At 40.3% G+C, this 23,482-nt stretch overlaps 1 protein-coding gene across 1 annotated transcript in view; it reads left to right on the top strand.

Annotated features, from left to right (window-relative positions):
• The window catches only part of Snd1 (staphylococcal nuclease and tudor domain containing 1), a 436,904-nt gene that overhangs the window by 272,690 nt on the left and 140,732 nt on the right, over window positions 1-23,482 (top strand). The window contains exon 15 of the mRNA XM_074063886.1: window positions 6,597-6,738. Within this exon, the coding sequence (XP_073919987.1) occupies window positions 6,597-6,738 (142 nt within the window). The remainder of the gene's footprint in view (window positions 1-6,596; window positions 6,739-23,482) is intronic.

The raw sequence follows: 23,482 nt of genomic DNA, 5'->3' as shown, positions 1-23,482 counted from the left end.
ACACCTTGAGCCACTCCACCAGCCCTTTTTTGTGATGAGGTTTTTTTAGATGGGAGTCTTGCAAACTGTTTGACCAGGCTGGCTTTGAACCACAATCCTCCTGATCTCTGCCTCCTGAGTAACTAAGATGGCAGGCATGAGCCACCAGTGTCCAACTTATTGTATGCAATTTAAGTGTATCATTTTAATATGATAATTCTATGAGTTTTGACAGTGTACATTTTGATAAACCTGTACATATGTGACCATACCACCACCAGGATAATATAACTGTTTCATCATCCCTCAGAATTCCTCTGTCCTCTTTGGATTGAATCTCTAGTCTCTTGGCAACTCTGTGTTTTCTGTCCCTGTAGTTGAATCTTGGTTTTGCCATGCTAGGCATCTTTCCCAAGGTTTCATGCATGCTATGGCCAGTGCTCTACCACTGAACGATATCCTATCCCCTAAAGTAGAAACTTTGCAAGAATGTCATACAAATGACATCCATGTTGTTGCTGTATCATTTTTACCACAGAGTAGTAGTATATGATGTGTGTGCTCAGTTTGTTTATTCCACGTTGACAGATATTTAAATTATTTCCAGTTTTGAGTTGTTGCCAAGAAGTCCAGGCCATATTCTGGTGTCTGTCATACAATTTGACACTCTTAGATGGTCTGCCATGATTGTCAGTCAGCATGCTGCTTTGCATATTTTCATTCTTCTCTTCTTCGCATTTGCTAAGTCCTGATTTCTTTCCTCAGTGTTGTACATAGTGGAAGCAATAGGATCCACCAAATAAAAACATTTTTAGACACTTGTCCTTTGTGGGGCTACTAAAAACAGATATATGCTTAAAGTTGAGGAAGGTTTAAGTTCCTTTCACATTTGACTGAGGAGTAACTTTTTCCTCCATACTTGGAAGGACAGTCCATACTGTCACTAATGTGTTTTACATCTTCCTTCCAGTTCTGTAGGCATCCCTTTCCAGCTCCTTCTGCCTGTCTTCAGCTTGCAGTTTCCTTGCCCTAGCCAAGCCATCCTCCCTTAACTAGGGAAGAGATGGGTTATTCTTTCCTTTGAGGGCACCACTGATTAGAAAGCTGGCCTCCCAACATTTCATTTCCTTCCAGCTTGTGCCTGTGGAGTCTTGCTCTCAGGGGGGTGCCCAGGGCCTAGACTGCCACTTCTACATTCTGACATGTGGGAGACCTGAGTGAGATTTTGTGCCAGCTAAGTTCAGTGTGAGAAGCTGTAAACTACAAATAATACATAATGAAAGAAAGATTATCAATGGCATAGATTTGGCACCTTTTTTTTTTTTCTACTATTGTAACATTGTTTTGTTTTAGTCCCTGTTTTTCTCTAGGGTTCTCTCCTATGTTTACTTCATTCCTGTTAAATGTGCAACTTACTAAAGTTCACACCTGTCCCCCTCCCACACACCTCACCATGAAATATTGATAACTAGCAAGGGAAGGTTGGTTAAGTGCTTTGTGGAAACACTAGAGCTGGAACACATTCCCAAGTGTCCTCCCCACCAGGGTCCCATTTATTTCAAGAGATTATCATACTGCACATCTGGCTCCTTACAGAGAATCATAAGCTTATTCTGTGAATTAAAATGTCACTTGTGGCCATGGAGCCCAGCATGTAGAAAGGAGGAAGAGTGTGGAGTGATGGATGGCTTTGCCATTGTGGTAGGGGGTGTCGTTGTGATTTTTCTTCCGCACAGCTGTAGAAGTAATTCCCTGGCTTGTGCAGCTCTGAGAACATAGATAACTGTAGCAGTAAATGATCACAATATGCCTTAAAATGAAAGACCCATTTGCTTCAGTATTTTTAACGATTAGTTCTGATCTCCACTCTCTCTTATCTATATCTGTCTTCTTGTTCGTAAGGTTTCCCTGCTTCAACATTGATTGGTTGTACCCAAACAACACTGAGCTCGGGAGTCCTTCATCCTCAGATAGGTCTTGATTGGACCTTGCAACCTGGTCAGCTCTTGTAGGGAAGAAATATTCTGTATGGGTAGCAGAATACATGGTGGTACCTCCAAGAAGATTCCTCAGGATTGGTGGGTTTATTCACAGTTGATTTTCTAGTCTGCTGTAGTTACATCATAAACTCTGCATGTATTTGTTTTCAGTTCTTTTTCCTATGATGCTAATGAAAGAGTGATTGTGAGGGTGAGAACTAATTAGTGAGTTTTCTTAGTAACAGTTCCCATTTGAGGGTTGCACATGATAATCCTGAGTGGTTAATTATTAACTAATAGGTTTACTCTCTTCCCATTTCCCTGTGCTGTTTTGAGTGCTGTGACGTTTGCCTTTGTAATTTCATGCCTACTATATAGATTTTCAGTGGGAAACTGATAGGATTCATTTTGCTAACATCTAGCACACACAAACAGCTCCGAACCCTGTTCCAGAGTTTCACAGAACTTTGTTTTCTGTAAGTTTTGCTCTTCTAGGATATAGGTGACCTGGCTGTTTAAGTAGTGTTCTCTCACACAATCTCTGTCCTGTGTCTGCTATATACATATTCTAGTTCCCCTACTTCCTACTCCCACCTGCCTTTCCTACTCTTCCGAAGCTAGTAATTCATGGTAAAATTATTTTTGATATGCATTTGTATACATGGGAAGGTACTTTGCATTGAAAATTGTAGTGTAATTATTGAGGGGGATTTCTTATAGCCATAGACAGATGTGATATATCCACATTTGGGAGAGAATTGGCCTGACAATCCAGAAGTGGTACAGAATGGGAGTGTATAATTAAGGTTTCTTTATAATCCTTGCCTCTCTCTAAAGATTGTCCAGCCTTTCTTGAGGGTCATTCCAAACCCTGTTCCTCTAAATTTGAAGTATAGCTATTAGCATGCTTTGGAATGAAAGTCACTCCAGGCACATTTGTTGCATCATTACTTTCCCAATTTCAAGGTGCATTGAGGAGGCAGAAACACTCCTTAAAGAGATGCCATCCACAATAGCAGGTTAAATGTGGGTAATACAACCTTAAATTAGCTTTTTCAAGAGTACAGGAAAATACTTACGTGTGGTTTGTTGTGGAGCACAGGTAATGTGAAAACTACCAGTGCAACAAAAAAGACTTCTCTGCTCAGAAATACAGTTGCTTCCTGATTATTTACACCAATGGAGGGGAATATTGGTATAGATAACAGAGAACCATAGCTAATTTATCTGTTTGGATTCTCAAAGCCTTGAGCCAATGTAGTATCAGAAAAACTATGGTAGTAAATTCACTCAATTTATATGAATAAGCCACAGCATAGAAAAACCTGAAGGTGAGAATCTTTGCATATAGATTTCTAAGTAGAAATATTTGACATTATCTTGAAATAAGCATTTGATGTAGCAAAGTCCCCCTAGTGCTATCTCTTTAAATCTGAGATCCTTCATATTTTGGGGGGATTACACCATGTGGAGCTTTGCATTTTTCTATTTATTTTTTTATTGGTGTATATTAATTATACAAAATAATGGTTTTCATTACAATATTTTCATACATATGTCTAATTTGATCATATTCAATTCCCCATTACCTTCTTATCTCACCTCCCCTCTTCTTTCCCATTGGTCCTCTTCCACATCTTGAATATTTAATATTTATCTTTTTAAAATACATTTTGGAGTTAGAGGGTTTTTTTTTTTTTTACTTTATTCAAATCATTTTATTTTTTAATTTTCTGAAGAAATCTTTAATTTTCCTGGATTTTGAGTGAGTTGTGCTTCTGGATTATTGGAGGAAGATTTAAAATGTCATGTTAATGACATCTTTTGAACTTAATCATTTTATTGTCCATAGAGCCCCCTGGCATCTTCAACTTCACAGTTAGGCCTAAACTGGTTTCTGTTAAACCATTATGAGATTTTTCTCTTACTTACCTTACTTCTCTTTCTCTTATTAACCCTAAAATTGAGTATGAGATTAAAGCAGATTGCTATACCTGTACATTCAGTCAATTTTATAGTAATATAAAATGTAATGATATAATCAAAATTCCTAAAATAAATAATTTCCATGGGGGAATGATTTATGGTTATAACACTTGAGTAAAGTATCCAATATTCCTTATCAGTTTTTTTGGAGCAGTGAGACAAATATGAAAGGTTTCAACAATTTTTATATTGAAAAAAAGCATACCAAGCAGAGATACTTGATATAACAAGGAAAGACAGACACCATCCTGTGGCTGTGACTGAGATTTGAAAGAGCTGACATATTTTTTATTATTGCACTCAGTTTAATTGACTTCATAAGATCTTTCCATTCTTAAAATTCTGTCAACTTGGATGAAATAGCTATCCTTCCTCTCAGCGGATGGTCGATGAGCATCTCATCTCATCTAGGCTTTTGAACTTGCTTCAAGAAGACAGGCGCTTCATGTCTTGTCTTATAATTTTGCACCTGGAAATAAACATGGCCAGTTCTGGTAAGCTTTTAAAATTTGCTTTCATGCCTTCAATTTTCATAGTTGCCTTTCACTTCTAATCTTTGTGGTCTATGGCATGCCATTCTCTTTGTCTTTCCGTGTGTCGTTTCTGGAATAGGGCTGCTGGGTTATGAGTCGAGACTTAATGAGGAGTCAGGGACATCTATGGATTTTTATTACATGAATAGCAGTAAGATCCCTTTGCCTCTTAAGTATTCTTAGTCTACATAAGTATCTCCTCTTCCTACTACCAACTCTGGGAGTTGAACAAAAAAGGGAAGGGCTTCTGCTGCAACTTTCTTGTTAGTATTAACATTAAAGGTATGCCTGTGCATGCACACATTAGTGTTATTCCTATAAACATTACTTTTTTTTCAGATAGATATATCCAAAAGACAGTGATAAGCAACAGTCTATTTGTGGAAAATGTAGATTACAACAGTCTTGAAGAAAAAGGCCATCTCTTCAGAGACTTTAGGTTGGCTCATGATTTACAGTAATCAATTTGATAATTGTTGTTGACTTACTGGCTTAGCTCATGAATAATGTCCCAGATTTAGATTAGTATGGCAAAAGGATTTTAATCAGGTAGTGCTTTTGTTCCCATGGAGCATTTGTGTTGCTTGATTGTTCTGGACTTCAGCCAACTGCCAGAAAGGCATTTTTTTTCTCCTGTGTATATGTAGTAAAATATGTGTCACTTGAGTGTTCATTAGGGGAATTTCTAACCCACTGAAGCTTGTTGTTAGCTTACCTTTTACCAGTGTGTCATTAGAAACACTGAGAATGGATGACTGTCTCTGCTTTTATCTAAGAATCTGTTCAAAGGAAGGGATGAATCTCATTACTATAAATATTGTTTTCATCCCAGCCTACCTCACTGCTTCTGAATGAAAGAAGACCCTTTAGCTGCTGAGAAAACTAAAATACTTGATGGCTTGTTAAATTTCATTATCTAATGTACATTAATTTAGATACAACAGCTTTGTTGCTAGGAGAAGAGTCAGAAAGAAAGAGCTTGGCTGAGTGCAGACTGCTTGTGTCAGAAGAGTCAGGAAAGTGAGCAGAACTTGCTGTCCTCAGAGGGAGTTTAGAGTTCTGCTGCCTGGGCTGAAAACCTCAGAAATTCTCACTTCCAGTGACTATTCCCCCAGCATATGTGATGTGATATTTTGAAGCTTGCTTAGTCTATCATCTGCTTAATTAGTTTGAGAGACTAAAAGGATTTGAAGGCCCTTAGCTCCTATGAGGTGGAGAGCTCTGAGTCTGGAAATGTCCATGCTTGGTACTCTTGAAAGTAGAAAGCATGGGCTTTATGTTGATGCATGAAAAAAGTTTACAAAGTGCTTGGTGGGTTTATATGTTTTTATTGTTCCTATAATTTTTCGTGCTGACTTGATGGGATGTTTATCTCCATGGGGTACATCTGGTGTTACTGATTTCCCTGGGTAGGAACACTGTGCCCCAGACTCCACCTCATCCCCAAATACACATGGAGCAAGAGTTGCTGTCCTGGCATCTACTGGAGACCAGGCTTCAGTTAAGGTTAAGAAATAGAGAGCTCAGAATCTTGCACAACCTGTTTACAATAAAACATGGACAGCTTTTGGTTTCCTGAAAAGGGATTTTAGGGGCTTTGTTACAGTTTGGGCATCACTTTTTAAAAAATGAAAATTAAAGTTTAAATTAACCTCCATAAGAGAGTCGTATTGGTCTTCTGACCTCAGTGTTAGATTAAAGGAAGATAAAATCTTCCTCTTGCCCCAGAGTAGGCGTGAATGTCTCAATTTCTAAGCATCCTCCTAACTCACTTCCATTGACTGCTAAATAACTGACCACAGGGAAATGTGGAGTCAATGAGAATGTTCTGGAAACTGTAGTTCAACTACAGTTCTTCTATTGAGTAGCATGTCTGTATAGTATAGAAATAGTATTTTCTATTGGGTAGCATGTCTGTCTGTATAGTTTTATAGGGTTACATGCTTAGTTTCCTGTGGTCTGCCAAACTTTTATTTTATTGGTGTTGGGATTTTGAATCTGAGACCTTGCACTTAGCCTCCTGAGCCATTCCCTCAGCCCTGTGTGAAGACTTTTTGTCCTAAACTAGAGCAAAGGAAACATTTACTTGACTTAATTCTTTTCTTCTTTTCTCCTTCAGGATACCCAAAAAGCAAAGCAGTTCTTGCCCTTTCTTCAGCGGGCAGGCCGTTCGGAAGCTGTGGTGGAATACGTCTTCAGTGGTTCTCGTCTTAAACTCTATTTGCCAAAGGAAACTTGCCTTATCACTTTCTTGCTGGCAGGTGAGTCTTATGTGTTATATCAAAAATATTAATGGTGGAGTTCTCATAGTTGGTATTAGTCACTAACATGTTTCATGGGCAGGCCTCAGAGAAGCAGAGCTGCCTACCTTTGGAGCTCCCCAGGCAATGACACTTGCCTCTCCTTTCTTCTTTTCAAATGTCATCAGGATCCCAATCCTTTATGAAAGCCCAGCTATGACATTACTTTCACATGCTCCTTTATCTTATCATATTTCTTGTTGACTAAGGGTGACATGCTAGGGCAAGCCTTCCTCCTTTCATTGCTTCTTGAATGTTCGTCCCTCTTACCCTATCTTTTCTAGTAGCTTAATGTTTCCCAAGCCAGCAAGACCATGTATAAACTGTAGTCTTCCAGTTAATACATTTATGTATTCAGGGAGCAAACTGCTTCATTTCTTCACTGCTGGCATATAATACAGTTATTTATTGCCACTCAGTCTTTCGCAGAAACTATGGTCTTTGAGGGAAGGCTGTCATTTCACTTCCACCTACCCTTCCGTCTCCCATATTCATCCACTCACAATGGACCTGTGTAGTTATGCTCCCCAGATGCACATTGCCTTTTCTGTTGCTGTCTTGTTGCCTCAGCACTTCTTCTGTTGAATTCTTGAATAGAATTTGCTATGGGGAAAGAGAAGCAGGAACCATGTTTATTGCCTCCTGCCAGACTGCCTTGGCCTCCTTTTCTTAGAAGACACCAAGAGTTTCTTTTCTGGAAAAGGGGTTTTCTCAGGCCTCAAGTAAACGGGTTTAGTTATATGAGATAAGTTACTCTCTGAACACATGGCTATGAAGCTTACTGCTGCTGCTTCACCATCCCTTCTTCATGAGGCAACCTCATGATTAAATGGCCCTACAGGACTAACTGAAGTATGACACCACACTCAGGGGCTGCTATGAAAAAGAGGGATTGCACTAAATCCACACCTTATTGGAGTGCTACATTTGCGTTTCTGCTAACATGAGCTGTAGTAAACTGAGATGTCTCAGAGCAGTGAGTGAGAGTCCTTTCAGGGGACCATCTGTGCTGTTTTCTTAAGATTTCTGTACCTGAGAAGCTCCTTAGTGGTGAATTCTTATTGATGAGTTTGAGGTGTATATTCAACTCATTCTCTTTGCTCTACCTGAAAAACAGAAACATCCTCTTAAGATAGAAACATCTCTTAGTGTAGAGCTTAGTCCCAAAGGTGAAGAAGAAAAGCAGTGTGACTCTTTCTAGGAAACTTGGCCACAAATATACAAGGGATAGAAAACATTGAAGCTCTTTCTTCCAAACTCAGAGCTACCTGAATGGAGCCACCTCAGAACATGGACCTATCTTGACTAAGTGTTCCTACAGAAGACAGACGCCATCTGATCACCCAAGTTCATCAGCCAGCTCCTCTGTAGACTTGGCATTATCCTAAGGTCCATATTTCCAAGGCATTGCCTTGGTTAACTTTCACTCCAATAGATTACACCACAATAAATAACATGCTAAAAAGTATAATCTTTACATTTGCCCTCCTGCTACCAGATATGCTGTTACATTACACATCTTTGGGTTCTTTAGAAACCTGGCAGGGCCACAGGATATTGCAAAGTCTTAAGAGAAAACAGATCTCAGTTTGAAACCTGCCTCTACTGTGCCTAAGCAGATGATTTTAAGAAGGTTACTTGACATGCATCAGCTTCACTGTACACGTTAATTATAACTACAGATGGTTTCCTGCCTCCCTGAATTTTGGAGAGGATTTAATAAGATGAGTCCTGAACAAGTCTACCATAAAGCAGATCATCAATGAGAATGTAACTTTCCCTCACAGAGTTAGTGTATTTAGGTTTTATTTTGCTGTTGTTGTTTTGAAAAGAGGTCTTGCTGTCTTGCTCAGGTTGGCCCTGAACTATTGGACTCAAATAATCCTCTTACCTCAGCCTCCAAGTAGCTGGGACTATAGGCATATAGTCCACTGAGCCCTGCTGAGTTTGTGTTTGTATGACTGCACCTGTGACCTTACCCCTCATTTGCAGTGGACTGGTTGTACAGCATTTGAGCATGTAACTGTGGTTCTAGCATGGAGGTTCTGACCTATCGATTGATGAGAATGAATTAGGAAAAAACTGTGCCACCCTCTTCCTACCTAGCACCGAGCTCTCTATCAGGAACGCTCCTGGCTTTCCCCTCTGAGCTTCTGGAGTAAAGAACTTTGCAGTGTCCTAAACTCTGATCACAATAAGTGCACAAGAAGAATGGTCCTAGATTCTCAGGAAACTTAAGGGAAGACAGACATGTCTATAAACTATACAATTGGACACTAAATAAGAGAGAATTATGGACAAAGGACAGAAGTGGCACCAAGGGGGATTCCTTAGGTGGAGATCAAGGGATCTCAGCACCTCCCTGAGGAGCTGAGTTTTAAAGGACAGAGAAGAGCTTGCTGTATAGGGGAAGGGAGCAAGAGGAGGGTACATTCTAGGCACATGGGTATAGGGATATGACACATCTGCAGTGACACCACATAGCCTTTGGTGTGGAGGAGGTAAGGAGTGAGGGGGTAGGAGCAAGATGAAGCTGAAAACTCCTGATCACAGAAGATCAAAAACTGATCTTCTGTGAATTTTTCTGTGGACTCTGAGTCACTAGAAGATCTTAAACAAGGAAGTGACTTGAGCTAAGAAACATTAGAATAAATGAAGCAAGGGTCTAGGAGAGCGGGTTTTTGGTTTGTTTGTTTGTTTTTCGTTAGTGAGACTGGGGTTTGAACTCAGGACTTCCCCTGTTCAAAGTAGGCACTCTACTACTTGAGCCACAACTCCAGTCCCTTTTGCTCTGGTGATTTCAGAGACAGGGTCTTAGAAACTATTTGCCCAGGCTGGGCCTTGAACTGCAATCCTTCCTTCCAGTGTCAACCTCCCAAGTAGCTAAGATTATAGGCATAATGACCCACTGGCTCCTAGGTCAGGAAAGCAGACTTTTTTGGTGGGTGGGGGTAGTTCTGGGGTGGAACTCAGGACTTTATGCATGCTAGCTAGGCACTCTATAACTTGAGCCATTCCTCCAGCCCTTTTTGTGTTGGTTAATTTTGAGATAGGTTCTCACAATTGTTTCAGCCCTTTTTGTGTTGGTTAATTTTGAGATAGGGTCTCACAACTGTTTGCCTGGGCTGGCTTCAAACCATGATCCTCCCGATCTCTTCCTCCTGAGTAGTTAGGATTACAGGCATGAACCACCAGCACCTGGCATAGAGCATCCTCTTAAAGGCAGGGGCCACAGACTGGCAGTGGAGAGAAGCAGATTTGGAAACATTCAGGAGATAGACTTTTTTTTTGGTCAGGGTTGGGGGGATGGTACTGAGTGTAGAGAGGAAAGTCAGGCATCCTATACTTGAGCAATTGGGTGGTTTGTGATGTCCACAATTGGGCAACACAAAAGCTTCAGCTGGTTTAAACAACAGATAATTGGTTTGGCTTTGGGTGTGTAATATTTGTGAGTTCCATGGGAATGTTCAAATTCAGCAGAGGAACCTCAGCAAAAATGTTCAGATCATTGAGTGGTCAGCATATGGGCAGGACTTGAAGCTCCTTCATTGCCTTCCAACCAGGTTCGGGAAGTTAAACACCCCAGAAATTTCAATCTGAGATAGCAGGCTAAGCACACATAGGCAGAGAAGAAGAAGACCATAGAAGAAGACCGTGGCAATAGTCTTCTGGAACACAGAATTCTGGGGAGTCTGCTGTGTCAGAATTTTCATAAAAGATCAAGTTTACAAAACAATAAAGTAATTATACTGGTTATCAATTAAAAAGTCATAGGTGACCTTTTTGGGTAGTTTCATCAGATTTGAGCCAACTAAAAGCACACTCCATGTGGTTTTGGAGTACAGTTCAAAAGTAAGGAGCAGACTTATCAAATATATTTTGCCTGCCCCCCGCAAAAAAATGTAAAATAGAAAGCTAGTAGTAAATGAAAGGTGACTGGGCAAGATAGCATTCTCAGGATGTCAGAGTTATTCCAGATATGTAATTCTTGCCTGCGAATCAGAAAGGTGGCATATATGGTTGGAAAAGCTATTTAATATACCTGTTGTTTTCCTAATTCCAGTTGTAGAATTCAACAAAATCTTCTTGGTAAATGAGGATATAAAAAAGATGAGTGAGAGAACATATATTTTAAAGTTGTGAAAAATCTGAGGAGATAGAACTACAAAAAGAGTGCAAGGGAGTAAAAAAGAAGAGATTAGTGAGCCAGAGGAGATGGAATCAGTGAGCCTTCTGAAGAAAGTAGGTGGGGAGTCTGCTCAAAGAGAGAAGGGGCCCTTGGTCCAGCTACAGCAGCGAGGTAGCAAAGGTGAGTGTTGCCACAGACACAGCATCCGTGTTGTGGTACTGTTTACCTGGACCATGAGTCTTTCGGTACAACTTGCATAAACCTGTGGTGTGCACTCACACCATGTAAAATTACACTCTGTGGGAAATGGTGTCTGCAGCAAGGAGGGAGTTTCAGTTTTGATTCTCAAGGGAAACTCAAGAGAACTGTTGAGATCATTCCCTTTCATGCTGCTCTTATTAATCCCAGCCTTTCAGAAGGCCCTTTGTACTTCAAGGTAGGGTGAACAGTTTTGGGCAGAAGGCCCCACAGCTTGATAGGGAGTGGCATTTGGCCTGAGCCAGCTGGCCTTTCTGTCACGGTTCCTGCACCCCTGTATGTGGAGTGATTGTCTGGTCAGATGGGGTAGCAGGTGGGGCTGGAAGGTCATCTGCAGCTAACAGATCAGTGCCTCCTGAAAGCTCTTGCCCTGTAGTTCTTTGAGCACCTGGCTTAGGTTTGGTCGGTGAGCAGATGACCTTACACCATCTGAACTGAGGCTGTTCAAGGTCCCTCTCCTTGCTGCTGTGGCCTCCTATGATATTTATTTCAGTCTTGGAGGCAAATCATAGTCAGTTGTTGTCCTGAGTTATTAGAAAGGCCAAGATCCCTAGCAGCTTGCACTTGTTTAAAAGTGTCATTTTTTTCCTCATCTAGCATTAGTGAGTCCAGACAGTTCTTTCCATTAGAGCAAAAGCAGTTTATCCATAGTCTTTATTTTCAGTTTATCTTCACTTACCATGTGGGTCACATTTTATTTTGGTATCTTCTCTAAAGGGAGTCTAAGGCACATATTTGCAAATCACTTGTCCCTTGGTTGATATTTTTATTTAATAGCACCACCAGGCATGAAGTGTGTGTCCTGTTAACTGTGACCTTTATATGAAGTTTCCTTATCTTGAATCATCTTCTTGGTTCTTGGGTTTCAGGGTCATGCTGCAGGCACATTTCAGGAAGTTGTCTTGTTAACTAAGCATAGCAGGTGTCAAGGTAGCATCCTGAATTGAAAAATAAAAATAATTTGTAGCTTCGGTGCAAAGTAATCTAAGGAGTCTTATATCAGATATTTGGAATCTTCTGCCAACACACTGAGTTTACCCCTTCCCAATTTGCATTTCCATGTTTTTAGATGTGGTTTAACAATAAATTTGATCAATTGCAGACTGAGGCAAGGGTGAGAGGCATGGGATGGATGTCACTCCCCTTGCATAGAACCCATGGGACAAACTTCCTAGAAGGCAGCAACCATTGGCAGGGAGGTGATTTATAATTAACCAGTTACCTAGTCACATGAAACAAGACTGAAAATGAGGCTGCTTTTTGGCTTTTTTTTTTTTTTAACCCCCTTGCCTTCCCCCTTCTCTCTCACTCTCTATCTGTCTGATTATAGCTCCCTTCTGGAGCTGCATTCTGACAAGGGAGGCAATGAGAACTGTTCTAGGTGTCTGGGATTTAATAAGTGGTGGTAGGTTTGTGCATGGTGAACCAGAGGTTTGCTTGTGGGTCTTTCCACCCTGAATGCCTTTGAATAAAGTGCCTCATTTCCTTTTTTCACTTTAAAATCTCTTCTCCAGCCAATCCTAATTGAAATATCAACTGCCTGTTTCAATAGAACAAAAACTTCGAATGAGAGGAGGGGAGGGAAAGTAAACAGGAATATCCTTCTCATCTCCTGGCCCCGGGAATGGTGGATCTCCATTGATTACCAGTGCCTAACCAAATTACACAATTAAAGGCAATGTATATTTAAGTGAGAAATCCCATTTTGCTATCACAGAGGTGCTAATGAATCAGGCTGTTACTGTGGTTGTGTTTGCTGGGCTTCTATCCTTAATTAAGCAATTATAGGGTCTGCTGATACTTATGAATTCCTTTCAGATGCTTTAATTGAATTGCAACTTAATGGGTATTTGAAAAGTGGGGTATTCTTTCTCTTGGGACTTCCCAGTTTGATTCTGTCTCCACTGCTTACTTGTTCTCAGTTGGGTCCCATTACTGGAAATAGGCAGCTTGACATGAGAACTTCCTGGAGCTGCTCTAGTTCTTTACTTTTAATAGCAAAATCAGAGGAATTATAAGAATTATGTTCAAGTTCAGGGGATCCTAGAGGCTCACTTGTAGTAAAGAATTCACAAAAGTTTTGGGGAGTTTTTTGAAGAGGCCATTAGTTTTCCAAAGTGCACTATAAGAAAAACAGTCATTGACAAATGGTACATAAATCAACAAGATAATGTCTTCTCTTGAATTGTTTTTAATCTAGTACTGTAGCTAGACATTTGAAAACAAAAATACTGGCTACATGTTGGAGGTGTATCTTAAGTGGTAGAGTGCCTGCTGAGTTACAGGACCACCCCTCCAAAAAAAACATATATATGTGCAACCATGTCTTGGCCCATTTTCTGTTGCTGTAATAGAATGCCTGAGAATGGATAATTACAAAGGAAAGAAGTTTATTTTTGCTCACAGTTCAGGAAGCTGGGAAGTCCCAGAGTCTGGTGCCAGCATCTGCTTGGCTTCTGGTAAGGGCTTCCTGCTGCTTCAGCTCATGGTAGAAAAACTGAAGGGCATGAGTACATGCAAAAGAAACAGAGTACGAGGGGCAGCATCACTTTATAACTACCTACTCTTGCAGTAACTAATCCAGTTCCTTGAGAAGGGCATTAATTCCCTAATAACAGATCATCCCTCAAAGGTCCTACCTTCCAGCACTGCTACAGTTGCAGTCAGACTTCAGCATTTCAGAGGGGACAAATCATATTCAAAGCACACCAAAAGTGCAGAAGAGAGAACAATCAATTGGGGGGATGGAAAAACTTCACAGAGGAGGTAGCATTTCAGCATCCACAATATAGAAAATTTTCTTCTGCCAAGATGGGTGTGAATCATTGGAGCAGAACAACTTTGCCTGTATCACTTCTCAGGAAGAGTTTCCTGAAAGAAATGGATGTACTCATCAATTGTTTTTCTCTATGTTGTACTGGTTTATAAATGTCCTTCTCAGCTGTCCCACCTTTGAGCTTTGGCTGCTCTGTCCTCAGCTCACAGTCTCTGCAAGCAGACCATCACCCACTGGCCATGTGACTAAAAGTGCAGCGCTCCGATTATGGCCTGATTATCTCCCATCTTTAGATCATGAATCATCCCTAGAAAAAGTTGCCTTATACTTGTGGGACATTCAATTGCATGGTTATTTAAGATTTTTTATATCCTTTGGACATGATGCTAGGAACATAGAAATACATGATAGAGTTGCAGCCTTCAAGCAGGATAGTTATATCTACTGAACTAAAAACTGTATAGATATGAAGAAAAAATTGTAAGGGATAAAAATAGGAGAATCACCTTAAATTACAAACAGAACAACTCAGTGTTCATAAAACAATAAGAGTAAATATGTCACTGTCAAAATGGCTAATGGGCCATAACCCAGATAGAAGTACAGGATCCAGAGAAAAGTGAGGCCAAATGCTGGCTCAGGTCTGAGCAGAGCAACATGGAGTATGATGTTCTATCTGGGGGGGCACCCTTTTAAGAAGGTCTTCAATATACTGCCCATGGATTGTACAAAAGATGAGTGACCTTAATGGCAAGAACCTAGAAATGCCAGTAAGTACCTAACGACTATCTGTAAGAATCAAAGCTCAGACTTCCAGATATAATGGAGTGTTTGAGAGTAAAAGAGAGAGGGCTTCCAATTTTTCAGGAGCCATTTCAAATTTTTTTATGGATTCGGAATAATAAGTAAAGTCATCAGTAAAAATAAAATTTGTTCAGCATAGTTTAAGGCAGGTCACAGACCATGGAGCTAAAACACTTGAAGAAGGATTCTTGTTTTCCTTCTTCCTAATTATTTCCATCAGGCTGGCCTGCTTATCTTGGTGTGATGCTGGTGACCTGGAGGTGAGGGGAACAGTAAGGTCCATATGACAGTTCTGTGCCAGCCTGTCTATGACTCCTGTAATTTATGGAAAAATGGTTTTAGTGGTAGCAAGCTCTTTAGAGTCATTCAGGCTGCTGAGGATGATGTGGCCTTCCAATTAGGGTGTTCAGCCTTCACCACCTCAGTTTGGTTTTGTGTGCAAGAAAAGATAGATATTTTATCCTCCACTAGGATAGGCCCATTGCTTGCCTTTGGGTGACTATGTCAGTGAGAAGATTCCTTTCCTCTAAATTCTCTGTCTAGTGCTTCTATTCTTCTAATCTGAAGCCCTTTTCTAGTGCTTTTTTACTTTTACTACTTTGGAGTTTTAATATACATGAGTCCAAAAAAAAAATACATATATATATATATATATATATATATATATATATATATATATATATACACACACACACACATACATACACATGAGACAAGGGGGAAAATCCTGGCTAGAGACAAATCCTATCTATACAGAGCTAATAAGAGCCCATACAGTACTAGAAAAGGTCAGACCTTTGAGCCTTCCCCTAAGCATTACTTTTCAATTCCTTTTCCCTTCCTCCTATTTTAAGGAGGGGCTGAGTCTTGAGTCTGAGACTAGGATGCTTCTACATAATGGGAAACTTCCAGAATTCTGATAGCTTTTCTCTACTGGCATTTTTCCAATACAGGCACTTATCTCTATGGTTGTACCCATTCCATTCTTGGGGCTGTCCCCAAAAAATACATTTTTAGCACTATCTTTTCAACTGATTGCCATTTTCCCACAGCCACTTAGTAGTAATAGTGGCAAGCAGCAGGATCCTGCACTGGGATACTCTCCACCAGCCAGCTCTGTGAGGAGGTCTATTTGGCCAGGCTAATAGTAGAAAGTGGCAGAATCTGGATGCCTGGGAGTGGAAATGGTTTGATAATTTGAAATTAAAGGGAAATGCCTTGAAATCTAGTAACAGGCAGCTCCAGGGTAAATAGTACACATTGCCTATAAGACTTTATCCTGGTTGCTATGGGAACTACCTTTCCATCCCCCTTTCAAAAAGGTTTAACTGGGTTTTAAAAGAAAAATAAAAATAAAACTGTTCCTTATCATTGAACAGTAGCCTTTTCCCAGCCGATGGGCTGATTTGAGAGTATGTACACAGCTTGAGTAAGTAGTAGTACATGGGAATCAGAGCACATTAGGTATCTAGTATGAGCCACAGCTCAAGCACCTCATCCTGGTTGCCTTGAGGAGCCAACACAGACTCTCACTCCTGGAAGTGGAAAAAAATACGCTTTGTCATGCATGGCCCGTAGGTGGGGCTCTGAGGAGACTCTGGGAGCTGTTCCTCATCTCAGTGCCATGAGATTTACATCTCATATGATTCCCTGTAAGGTTGGCTTATAGGCCTCTAAGAGTGGGCTTTCAGAAAACTTGCCATTAGAGCTTTCTGGGTTCCCTGTAGTTTTTCTTTATTATGTTTACTATAATAATGCTTTGCAATAGCATTCCTGAATAAATCCTATTAGCTCCCATGCTTACCTTTACTATGTGTAGGAAGATGTTTAAATCAACTAGTCAGTCTGAGCTGGTGGAGAAGTTCCTATTTCCCTGCCCTTGCGTGGCTCCTTTTCTTGAGCTTGTACATCTGCTGGTGATTTTTCTAGGGTTAATTTGGGTGTTTTTATTTTTAAATTGGAACATGGTGTCTGTCTCTTCCCTCTGTGTGTTTTGGATGCAGCCCCTGTGCTAGGCATGCGGTTATTAACTCCACTGATATGCCAGTTCACTCATTAGCATTTGCATTTTAAATTACAAGCTACAGCAGACGACATTTATGCTATATTTGTACCATTGCCTTCTTCATGAATGATGTCGTATGTGCAGGGAATGCAGAAATAACTCTTCTAAGGCCCTGATGTATTTTAGTCTCTTTTCCAGCAAACTGATATTTCTCTTTTACTCTTGATTCTCATTGTTTGGTAGGGAATTTTTTTTTATTCTTTTCCAAGTTTAGACCTATTCGTGAGTGCTACTGATTGGGAAATGTTAACGATGGACCAACTCTTCATATCAAAATAGGCCTATTTTGTAGAGTGGCCATCTTCCCTGTTCACGTGGTATTCCTTGTAAGCAGCCTGCCTTGATTAGAGAGGGAAGTTTTCTCCTCCCCAGCTTGATGAATGGGAAGACATGATAACAGATACTTGTTCTTGGTTGTATTTGTGCTCACATCCTTCTTTTTTGTAGTCCATTAGTTAGTAGTTATTTATTAGCACCTTTTATTGCGTGGCATTGCAAGAGGGAAAAAAAGGAAATGGTGGTATGCCTTCAAGGAGCTTCTTTTTGACAAGAAGCATTTAGATTTCACTGCAGTACAGCATATTAAATTTTAGAGTGTAAAATTTCAGCTTAGTGGTAGGCCCCTTAAGTGAGCGTTGCCAGTAGACACGTCTTCTTGGATAGCCCCTACTCTTGGCACATTGTAACTTCTACATCTGGTTGTAAGAACCAAATCAGAATTTGCAGTCATGGATCGTGGTCCTGTGATTGGAGTCTTCCTAGGCTTGCCCAGCTCTGCCTAACCTAGTCTTTGCTGGTTTCTGGCAGATAGAAAACAAGCTCTGCTTCATAGGTCTGTATGTAGACCATTGTGCTTTTCCTCTCTAGTCTAATTTGAGTTCTCTGAGTTCTCATAAGGACCTTTCTTACTGATGAATTTTTAAAACAACATCAAAAATCCAGAGAAGTCACATTGGAACTAGATGTGCATTCTGGGTAGACAAGCACAATTCTGCAATTTATACAAGCTGTTTCCCTTCCTTCTTTCTAAAGATTTTCTCCTATATAATTTTGCTGATTGGCTGCTGGAATGCTAAGACATGAACAGTGCCTTTGAGGCCGATGACCCAAGTACATACAATTCATTAATTCAGAACCTGATCCCTGAAGCTGCAAATGTACTCAGTGGTAGAGCACTTGCCTACTATGTGCAAGACTGTGGCTTCAATCCCTCGCACTGATTTGAAGAAAAAGTACAACTTGATCCCTTTGGGCATACTGCACATAATGTAGCATAGTCATGCTGGGTCATGAGATGGGGGAATAGCATTCTAAGCCTAGTCACTCATGCTGACTTATATCATTTTATATGGTTGGCTTAAACACCACCATATCATACTCATTCCTTATTCCTTTAGAGAGTAGGTGTTGCCCAGTTTGGATTGGGGACTGGTTGCTTTTGTTCCTTTAACATAGTAACATTTCAGCTGAGCTACTTTGTCATCTGAATTTTGCTTCACATATTTGAATATGTTTTTATATGTCTTTTAATTCTATTAATTATACTTGTAATAATTTCTTGTCCTGAAATCTTCTGATTCAGAGTTCTCTGTAAAAAAACAATCCACACCTATCACTACAAACATTTAAATCAGATCATAGTCACGCGAGCGGTCCTTCCACTTAGATATCTAAGAATTCAGGCATGGCTAGTTCTTACCTCATATTCACATTAGCTCATCTTCAATAAACAAAAGCACTCATGAAGGTCTTTTTAAAAGTTGGTGGGCAAGTCAAAATTGTTTGTGAATTTTACCTACCTCTGTACCTCTTTTCTTCTGTAGATCATCCATTTTTCATTCAGAATTTGCTATGAGCCTTTTTGGCTTCCATGAGCTCTCAGCTACAAACAGCATTTTGGTTTTGTTTTTTTTTTTTTTTTATTCATATGTGCATATAATATTTGGGTCATTTCTTCCCCCTTCCCCCTGCCCCCTCCCTTCCCCCTCCACCCCCACCCTCTCCCCCCCTACCCCCTCACTACCAGGCAGAAACTATTTTGCCCTTATCTCTAATTTTTTTGAAGAGAGAGTACAAGCAATAATAGGAAAGACCAAAGGTTTTTGCTAGTTGAGATAAGGATAGCTATACAGAGAGTTGACTTGCATTGATTTCCTGTGCATGTGTGTTACCTTCTAAATTAATTCTTCTCGAACTAACCTTTTCTCTAGTTCCTGGTTCCCTTCTCCTTTTGGCCTCTATCGCTTTAAAGTATCTGCATTAGTTTCTCTGCATTGAGAGCAACAAATGCTATCTAGTTTTTTGGGTGTCTTACCTTATCCTCATACCTCCCTTGTGTGCTCTCGCTTTATCATGTGCTCAAAGTCCAATCCCCTTGTTGCGTTTGCCCTTGATCTAATGTCCACATATGAGGGAGAACATACGATTTTTGGTCTTTTGGGCCAGGCTAACCTCGCTCAGACTGATGTTCTCCAGTTCCATCCATTTACCTGTGAGTGATAACATTTCATTCTTCTTCATGGCTGCATAAAATTGCATTGTGTATAGATGCCACATTAATCCTTTCGTCACTAGTGGGGCATCTTGGCTGTTTCCATAACTTGGCTATTGTGAATAGTTTTGCAATAAACATGGATGTGCAAGTGCCTTTGGAATAACCTGTGTCTCATTCCTTTGGGTATATCCCCAAGAGTGGGATTGCTGGATCATATGGCAGATCTATGTTTAGATTTTTAAGACACCTCCAAATTTTTTTCCAGAGTGGTTGTACTAGTTTGCATTCCCACCAGCAGTGTATAAGGTTCCTTTTTCCCCACATCCTTGCCAACACCTGTTGGTGGTGGTGTTTTTGATGATGGCTATTCTAACAGGGGTGAGGTGGAATCTTAGTGTGGTTTTAATTTGCATTTCCTTAATAGCTAGAGATGGTGAGCATTTTTTCATGTGTTTTTTGGCCATTTGAATTTCTTCTCTTCAGAAAGTTCTGTTTAGTTCACTTGCCTATTTCTTTATTGGTTCATTAATTTTGGGAGAATTTAATTTTTTGAGTTCCCTATATATTCTAGTTATCAGTCCTTTGTCTGATGTGTAGCTGGCAAATATTTTCTCCCATTCTGTGGGTGGTCTGTTCAGTTTAGAGACCATTTCTTTTGTTGAGCAGAAGCTTTTTAGTTTTATGAGGTCCCATTTATCTAGTGCTATCTCTTAGCTGCTGAGCTGCTGGGGTTCCATTGAGAAAGTCTTTGCCTATACCTATTAGTTCCAAAGTATTTCCTACTCTTTCCTGTACCAACTTTAGAGTTTGTGGTCTGATATTAAGATCCTTGATCCATTTTGAGTTAATATTGGTATAGGGTGATAAACATGGATCTAGTTTCAGTTTTTTGCAGACTGCTAATCAGTTTTCCCAGCAGTTTTTGTTGAAGAGGCTGTCTTTTCTCCATCGTATATTTTTAGTGCCTTTGTCAAAGATAAGTTGGTTATAGTTGTGTGGCTTCATATCTGGGTCCTGTATTCTGTTCCACTGGTCTTCATGTCTGTTTTTGTGCCAGTACCATGCTGTTTTTATTGCTATTGCTTTGTAATATAGTTTGAAGTCGGATATTGTGATACCTCCAGCGTTGTTCTTTTTACTGAGTATTGCCTTGGCTATTTGTGGCCTCTTGCATTTCCATATAAATTTAATGGTGTTTTTTTCAATCTCTTTGATGACTGTCATTGGGATTTTGATGGGAATTACATTAAACATGTAGATTGCTTTTGGGAGTATAGACATTTTTACTATGTTGATTCTACCAATCTATGAGCATGGGAGATCTCTCCACTTTCTATAGTCTTCCTCAATCTCTTTCTTAAGAAGTTTATAGTTTTCCTTGTAGAGGTTATTCACATCCTTTGTTAGATTTACACCTAGGTATTTGATTTTTTTTTCCTTTGAGGCTATTGTAAATGGTATTGTTTTCATATAGTCTTTCTCAGTTTGTTCATTATTAGTATACAGAAATGCTAATGATTTTTCTATGTTTATTTTATATCCTGCTACCTTGCTATATCTGTTGATGATGTCTAGGAGCTTCTGAGTAGAGTTTTTTGGGTCTTTCAGGTATAGGATCATATCGTCTGCAAATACAAACTGCATTTTGTGCCTCAATCTCTAACTTCTTTTGGTCTCTGTGCCTATTACCTGGTGAAATTAAGCTGTACCTAGCAAGACAAGCCTAGATATCAAGGAGTGATGATGCATCCCTAGGGGCTTTGGAAAGATAAGGCAAAGCAGGAGACCTGTTAGCTGGTGTCACTGGTGCGGTCAGATGAAGGTCCATTTGGGTGGTGTGGGAGCAGGCATCTAGATAGCACTGCAAGTGTTCATTCAGAAACATTTATAAATGCTACTTAACAACACTGATGAAAGCATTTTGAGGCAGACAACTCACTAAAGAGCTGTGGAATCCCACAGCCTCACTTTCATTACATTTACTATCCAGGTAAAGAAGTGATTGCTGCCAGTCATTCCCCATCCTGCTGAGCTGGTGTTCCAGAGGAAGTGGATGTGCCTTAACTGTGCCCCCTGCCTGCCAAGCCATCTAGCCCTCATGGTTCTCTGTACCTATCTCCACTATGTCCTGTATTCTGACAGAAACCCTGAATTAAGTGGGTTAGGAATAAACTGCTTGAATGCGTTTGTGCAGATAGCTTCTCTCACCAGCTATCTGAAGTGCTTTTTGAAATACATGGGAACCCTTTGTAAGCTGCTTTAAAATAAGCTGTGAAGTCCATTGTTGCTGCTCTCTGCAGCCTGCGTGTCTCTAACCTAAGTAATGTCTACTTGGCTCGGGGCCAGAGCTGGGTATTGCAAACTCTAGTAAGCAGCAAAGCCGCCCACCAGAGTCACTAGCAGCTGTTGCAGGTTGGAGGATTTGCAGAAATTGAGATTGCTGTTCCCAGATATTGGCACTTGCCTAGCGATGAATGAGCAAGTCTGTGTTAGGGGACTCTGTATGCTTTCCTTCGGCCTTTTATTCTCAGCCCTCTATTGTGGTGCTTGCTCAATGGCCCCATTGTGGAGGAGGGAGGCTGAATGGCAGGGTGAGTGGCTTGACTCTGCAGCCATTCCCTCCCTCAATTGGCCTGAACTGAGACACTAAGAATAGCTCTTTGATCCCCTGAACTGGTTCTTGGGGCAGGAATTTTGTGGCACAGAGCACAAATGCCAAGGGCTAAGAGTCTAACCTCCAGAGGGTAGAGAAATGAACTCTACTTTGATTACTGCTTGTGCCCTTTTGTCTTCACCCACCAATCTGCATCAGAGTAACCAGGGAGGTTCAGAGTAAAGACCTGCAAAGGTCTGTTCTGATAAATCATTAATGGGTATTGCCCAAGAATGAAATTTTTAGAGGTGATGCCACTTGGTATATTTTCTTCTTATCACATATATCCATGCATATTCATGTATGCATATGCTGAAACCAGTGTTACAACGCCATCTTCCTAGAGATTAACCTGCAGAAAGTCAGGCACAAATGGTCTCTCAGTTAAAGGGTGTCCACTTTCCTGTCTCCAGTCCTGCTTTCACTTCTCATGTCACTCTTTCCATCACCAACATGTAAAGTACTTGAGAGCAGGGACTGTGCCTATCTTATTGCCAGTGAATCTACGAGAATAATGCCTAGAACAGTACTTAATCTTGAATGAATGAGCCAATGTTTTGAGGCTAACATTTTAATTATTTTAAAATTCAGAAAACAAAATTATTCCTACTCTTCCCATAGAAAAAAGAGTGTTAAAGCCATAGCAACCCTGAAGTCACAAATGGAAACCAACCTGTGTGTCTCTCAGGAGAACTGGATTAATGTCTGGATCTACTCCCAAAATCACAGGGCCTTAAACAGCATAGCCTCTCTGTGCGTGGGTCTCTCTTGCTCAGTGCTCTTGCTCTCTTTCTCTTTTCCAGTTCACTCCCCTGCACCCCTAAAAATGAATGAGTTGGATTAGGATTCCCTAGGGTTCATTCCTGGTCTGAATTTTCTAATAATATCTTTTACTTAGTTAATATTTATTATGTGTTGTGGATTTGATCCTAATCACAGCCCTATGAGGTGATACTGCAGTCCTCATTTTATAGGTGAGAAAACTGAGACATAGAAAGGACATTAACTTGTTAAGTAAATAGCAGGGCACATTTTGTTAAATTTTATTTTATGTGCCCTCATTTAAAGTGAAGTGCCTATATTGAAAGTGAGCACAGTTACCCATATCTTACCTCTTATTTCTGCAGATGGCAAGGGGATTTTCCAGTCTTCCCTTTATTCACTGCATCTGCTTTTGCTCTTACTCACTAGGAACCAAACCAACAGTGTGTGGCATAACCAAAAGTAAAGCTTAGAAAAGAGACAATAGTATAGTAGTGACCCCATTTGGGAAATGTAGTAATGGAGGTATGAATTCTTAGTCATCATTTTGGGTTGGCCCCCGAGATAGCACCAATAGGAGCACATCTAAGATAAGAGCATGGCCAGGATATGTTATTATAGAGGAGAGAGCAGGTCAGACCTGAGGGATGGGTTTATGAGCTGGGGCATTTATGGACAAATTAAACTTTAGCCCTGAGTAAGCAAAGTCCTAAGCCAGTTATTACTGCTCGGGCACTTCTAATGGGCCCTGTGCAGCCCTTATA

The sequence above is a fragment of the Castor canadensis genome, chromosome 2 (assembly GCF_047511655.1).
Source record: "Castor canadensis chromosome 2, mCasCan1.hap1v2, whole genome shotgun sequence".
NCBI classification, from domain to species: Eukaryota; Metazoa; Chordata; class Mammalia; order Rodentia; family Castoridae; genus Castor; species Castor canadensis.
This window is presented reverse-complemented; position numbering and strand designations above follow the sequence as displayed.